Source organism: Rhinoderma darwinii, chromosome 1 (assembly GCF_050947455.1).
Source record: "Rhinoderma darwinii isolate aRhiDar2 chromosome 1, aRhiDar2.hap1, whole genome shotgun sequence".
Classification (NCBI taxonomy): Eukaryota; Metazoa; Chordata; class Amphibia; order Anura; family Rhinodermatidae; genus Rhinoderma; species Rhinoderma darwinii.
Window position 1 is genome coordinate 617,241,343 of NC_134687.1, and position 5,958 is coordinate 617,247,300.

The 5,958-nt window shown below is 40.0% G+C and overlaps 1 protein-coding gene across 1 annotated transcript; it reads left to right on the forward strand.

Moving 5' to 3' along the window:
* The first annotated feature begins 1,573 nt into the window (after window positions 1-1,573).
* RXFP3 (relaxin family peptide receptor 3) lies at window positions 1,574-4,620 on the forward strand. The gene has a single exon (XM_075854992.1). It carries the CDS (start codon window positions 1,961-1,963, stop codon window positions 3,218-3,220), a length of 1,260 nt encoding a protein of 419 aa, XP_075711107.1. The 5' UTR covers window positions 1,574-1,960; the 3' UTR covers window positions 3,221-4,620.
* The last annotated feature ends 1,338 nt before the right edge of the window (window positions 4,621-5,958 follow it).

Consider the following 5,958-nt stretch of genomic DNA (forward strand, 5'->3'; position numbering starts at 1 on the left):
AGTCCGTCCATAAAAAAGATATCACCATTGAAAAATGACTTGCTCCGGTTTAAAAACTCAACATGACCGCACCATGTGGCCTTACCCTTAGATGGCTTTTCCCATCTCATAAAGTTACTAAGATATACCATCACTTTCTGATTGGTGGGGTGCCGCTGCCACGACCAGCACCAATCCTGAGAATGAAGGGTCCGCAGCGCTGGTTTAACGTAGGGAACTGCAGCACAGCTCTATATAAGTGAATGGGTTTGGCCGGGCAACAATACACTAGTGCAGCAACCCCTACATTCTTAAGATCGTGGTTGTCCTGGTAGTCTGACCACCATAAACATAAAGTGATCGCATATCTTAGCAATATTCCGTCAGTTTTTGAGAAGGTAATATCCCTTTAAATGTGGCAATGTAATACCACGGTTCTCCTGCGGGCGGACACTAGTCCCCCTAGCCATAATTCCTGATTGCTGGGTTTACAGCTGCTGAGCCCACAGCAAATATCTCATTGACAGTTTGTTCCCAATCAGAGAACGGGTAGTCTTTCTATATCAATTCAATTTTCCAGATCACTGTTTGCTGTATCAATTCCTGTTATGTGATGGACACACAGGTGCACGGACAAGGACAGAACTCTGATAGCTGTCACAAGCTGTGCACCTTTGTGTCCATCCAATGACCAGGTCAGATTTGTTTCAATTTAAAGTAAACCATAAAGGTTCCTATTGAATGACAGCAAGCAGAGAGCTTGAAAATCTTGAATTGTATTTGAAATGTATAACTTCTTATTACACAAAGAATAGCCTTTATTTACTGAAACAGGAAGACCCCTTTAAGTAAGGAAGAGAATTTAGATTGTGTGACAGGGACTGACCTGAGTGATGACAATGTCTGTGCAGCGCTGCGGAATATGTTGGTGCTATATAAATAATGAGAAATAAAGCGATGGTCTTGTTCATATCCATTCATTTTTATTACTTTACCTTTGACTTTACCTTTGGACATTTTTAATATCATCCTAAAACCAGTGCAACTTCATTTATTCTGGATTATTATCATTTTGTAATAATCATAAAACTTGACCTGTAACAACATAAAAATACATCCACAATCTGCAAATTCCTAGACACCCCCCCCCCCCCTCTCTCTCAGAAAATAGCTATTTCCAGGAACTTGATCTCCCCCTAGTGGCCATTTGAGATTTATTTTTATTTTTTGATCTTCCAGTTTTTTCTATAAACTATAAATAAATCCTTGACACATTTGCAAGTCTGTGATAAATATTTAGACTGCCCTCTATTATATTGCACGATTCACTGCATCATATGTAACCTAGAGAGAGAAAAAAACCACACTGGAGTTATGCCAACCCTGCTAATCACATGAAATGTTATTATGAGTTCCTCATATCACTTCATAGCCACGACAAGGACTATTTACATTGCACCCCCTCCCCTCCCCTATTTCATATATTAGCTAAATAACAGCAGCACTGTCTGTGTTATTACATGTGTGTCCTCTAGAGGCAGCAGATCAGCACCATGGAGAGCACCTGTCACTTCAGCTCATTGCAATGGTGTTTTCAGCACCCTGGACAGCTACAGCAGCTACTGCGCATGCTCCAGTTCAGGGCTAGCACTTCAATGACGAGGCTTCAACATGAAATATAAGTTGGAGACATGAAGAAGTCATGCAGACTTTCTTCTTCACCGGTGAATAGACACCTATGGCTGTGCATAGCTGATCACAGCTTCTTCTGCAGCTCTCCCCATTGACTTTAATGGACTCTCTGCAGCTTATTCCACCATCAAAGGAAGGATCTTACATGATTGCTTCAAATTGGATGCAACTCAGAATGATCATCATTGGAGATGCATTGGACTGTGAGTAGTCATCATTGCCTGTATAGATTGACTGACTGCAGATGAGGATACCAACCAGGACTTCACTTTAGTCTTTGTATCATGGGATGGGATTTAACTGCTCAGTAGCAGCGATCATGCAGGAGGCAGATCAGAGCGATCTGCTGGGGATGTTTCCACTTTTCTTTGAGGAGAAGCAATTTAACAGGAGCAATGAATCCCTACAAGACTTCTTCAGGGGCTTTAACTTTGAGAAATCTGATATCATTGGAGACAGCTCGGCCATAGTAAGGATCATGATTTCCATCGTGTACTCTGTGGTGTGCGCTCTTGGACTAGTAGGTAACGTCCTTGTATTGTATCTTATGAAGACCAAGCAAGGATGGAAGAAATCTTCTATTAACCTCTTCGTGACTAGCCTGGCAGTCACAGATTTCCAGTTTGTATTGACTTTACCCTTCTGGGCTGTGGAAAATGCCCTGGACTTCAGCTGGTTGTTCGGAAAAGCCATGTGCAAAATTGTGTCCTATGTGACTGCCATGAACATGTATGCCAGTGTGTTCTTTCTCACGGCTATGAGTGTGGCCAGGTATTACTCTGTGGCTTCAGCGCTGAAATCAAAGCGCAGACCTATAGGATGCTCGGCTAAGTGGGTGAGTGTCTTGATCTGGGTCTCCGCAATTGTTGCATCTTTGCCCAATGCCATTTTCTCTACGACTGCAACTGTCTCCAGTGAGGTCCTCTGCTTGGTCAAGTTTCCAGTCAATAATGGCAATGCCCAGTTCTGGTTGGGGCTCTACCATGCACAGAAGGTTCTTCTGGGGTTTGTCATCCCTTTAGCCATCATAACGATTTGTTACCTACTTCTGGTTCGTTTTATCAGTGATAGAAATGTAAGTTCTTCCAGTACCAAGAGGAGGTCTAAGGTGACCAAGTCAGTGACTATTGTTGTCTTGTCCTTCTTTCTATGTTGGCTACCCAACCATGCCTTGACTACATGGGGGATCCTGATCAAGCTGAATGTTGTCCAGTTTGGTTATGAGTATTTCACCACTCAGGCATACATTTTCCCCATCACCGTTTGCTTGGCACACTCCAATAGTTGCCTGAACCCCATTCTTTATTGCTTGATGCGCAGGGAGTTTCGCAAAGCCTTGAAGAACCTCTTCTGGAGGATGACTTCTCCTTCACTTACAAACATGCGACCCTTCACTGCTACCACCAAACCAGAGCAGGATGAGCAAGGTCATGGCATGGTGCCCCTCAACCCTGTTGAACCTGATGTTATATGTTACCCTCCTGGAGCTGTGATATACAATGGCAGATATGACCTCCTACCAAGCAGCTCTACAGAACAGCGCTACTAACATCCCACAGAGACTGTAGAGGAACCAAGACTTATTTATTATGGCTGAGTGATTGGGACCTTCTTGAGACCTTCAACCAGTAGGATGTGTCTAAGACCATCAAGATCTTATTATAGAATCTATCATTTATATTTAAAGAAACACACCTTTATATGAAATGCATATAGGATATGCTTGTGTCTTGCACATTGTTTATACAGATGTAGCAGAGTTGAGTATGTCAATGTAGCAGAACTGGCACAACTCTGGTGTTTTTATGATATGCCACAGTAGCTGTGGGTTTCTGCAGTTAAATCTAGGTAGGTTATTATGGTGCATGAAAGAAATAATAAAATGACCAATTCAGCTCTGCTACATTTGTATCCAAGACTTTTTATTTTATTTTAAGAAAGGTACGACACAAGCAATTATTTAAGATACTTCTTGTATAACTTTGTTTTTATCTTCCTCTTTTGAATACAATTATAACTGTTATGGGATATAAAATGTATTTGTCATCTGTTTTTTTTATACTGTTCTTTAAGTGCCGCTTAAAAAATCTGAATGAGGGGTAGAGGGAATGTGAAAAAAAAAAATTCTTCACCACATGAGAACACTTCTGACTAAAGCTATTTGTTTGGATGAATTACTGATTATGTATTTTAGAATGTCCCACAATGTTTGGATATACAGATGTAGCAGAGCTCAACATGTCATTCACCTGTTTCTACTGTGTGATTTTTCACTGAGCTAAGGTTTACTTACAGTCTTATGTAAAAGCACAGATATCGCATTGATTTGTGTAAGATAACTCACTAAGCTCTGCTACATCTGTATATTGTGCAATAAATAAAATGTCAGAACACTAAAGAAAAATGTTGTAACTGCTTTTCTAAACATGAAACATGATTACACACCATTTTACAAACCTGGATCATGATATTTCACTCCCAGGGTTACAATGTTGACCTTCATGTATTGTACAGATGCAGCAGAGTCGATTTTGTCATTTGGCACATAATGATCTTATTGTAATTTCACAATGTTTTATAGGCAGTGTTACACAGGACTGCAGGTAAGACTACTGTGTTATCAAGGTGAACAAAGGATAAAACCCAGTGACACATTCTGCTCTGCTACATCTGTATATATGCACGTTCTATATAAACTGTGTGCACACAATGACAGCGCAGAGATTTTCTTAGAACCTGTGATGAGCAGTGTAAATATTCATTTTATGTACCATCTGCTCAGCACCACACATTGGTTTTTTATGACCCATTCAGCCATATAGCAACCACTTAAAGGCACAGTGTAAACTGATGTGAATTTAATTAGAAGGCGTTTTCCACAAGCGCCTGAAGTTTTTTTAATTATTTCATTTTTGTTTAAATAAAGAAATATTATTTTGTTAATGAAAATGCAATGAATTGTCATTTTTAGGAAAGATGCATCAGCACTGAGATTCTCATGTAGTAGAGCTGAGTTTGAAAAGTTAACATAGGCACAAACCATTGTGACATTACAATGGTGGTTTAACATAGGACTGCATGCAATAGCTGTCTCCTCTCCTGACATGTCTGTTTTTGTAAATACTTTTATTCTCCACATGAAATAACAACTCTGTGTTGTGCTGTTCCTCGGTTATTATTCACGGAAATCTATGAAAAGATTGACAACTGGGCGTTATTATTCCCCTTGTCAAAGGGGCACAGTCTAGCACTATCAGCACTGATTGGGCAGTCTCAGTCTTTGTAGGGACACACCCCCAATTGGTAACACCCAGTTGTCAATTTATTCATACATTTCTAGGAGGAATAACAGAGGGACGCAGAGTTCTAATAAAAGATGCTGCAGAATTGTTATATAATGAGGAATAGAGGTATTTACTAAAACAGACATGTCTTTAACAAATATTACAAGTAATTTACCAATTCAGCTCTGCTGCATCTTGATATTATGTTTTAAGAACTGCAGCCTACTTAGGTGATATTTATTTTTCAAGGAAAAGATTTGAGATTTAGGTGTCAAAAGTTGGGGGGGAGGGGGACTCACAGCATTAACGTAAACAACACTATACAACTGCTATCTCATCCTCCAGATGCTGCATGCTCTCCTGGTTACAGGATTTTTTTCTTCTTTTATGTTGTCAGGGTCACTTTAAGCAAATTGGGAGATGCAAGTATGACCAGAAGTGGAATAAAATTCCTTTTTTTCAGGTCTGTCCTCATAGTAAAAACTTTGCAGACTGACCTGGAGGACCGAGCATGTTTATGTATTACACAGACAGATCCTTGATTTTAAGGAGAACTGCGTAATGCTTAATTTCCCCTGTGGGGGAGCTGCAGGGAAATTAACACTTGCAGCTTTGTTCCTTCTCAGATGACAGTTGAGGGTCCTAGCAGCAGGACACCCTGTTATCATCATCTTATAATTAGGGGACCCTACTAACTAAAAAATTATCTTGAAAGTGAACACCCTCTAATATACCTGTTACCAGTAAGTATAAATCTTTGGGTTGACTCCTCCCGTATTAAGAATTCTATATCTATTTCTAGAAAAGCTGACTGACAACCAATATGGCTGCAGCTCTTGTATTGTTGCATAAATACTGGAATTTGCCATTTACCATGAACGCTTTGTGACAAACCATTGGACAGTTGTCATGGCAACCATATATATTAGTTGCGCCTACATACACTATATAGAGGAAATGCAGACCAGGCCTTTACGGGTATGTACACCATAACAAACAATGT

Coding starts and splice junctions, on each gene's coding strand:
- RXFP3 (XM_075854992.1), top strand. CDS start 1,961: ATGGGATTTAACTGCTCAGTAGCAGCGATCATGCAGGAGGCAGATCAG.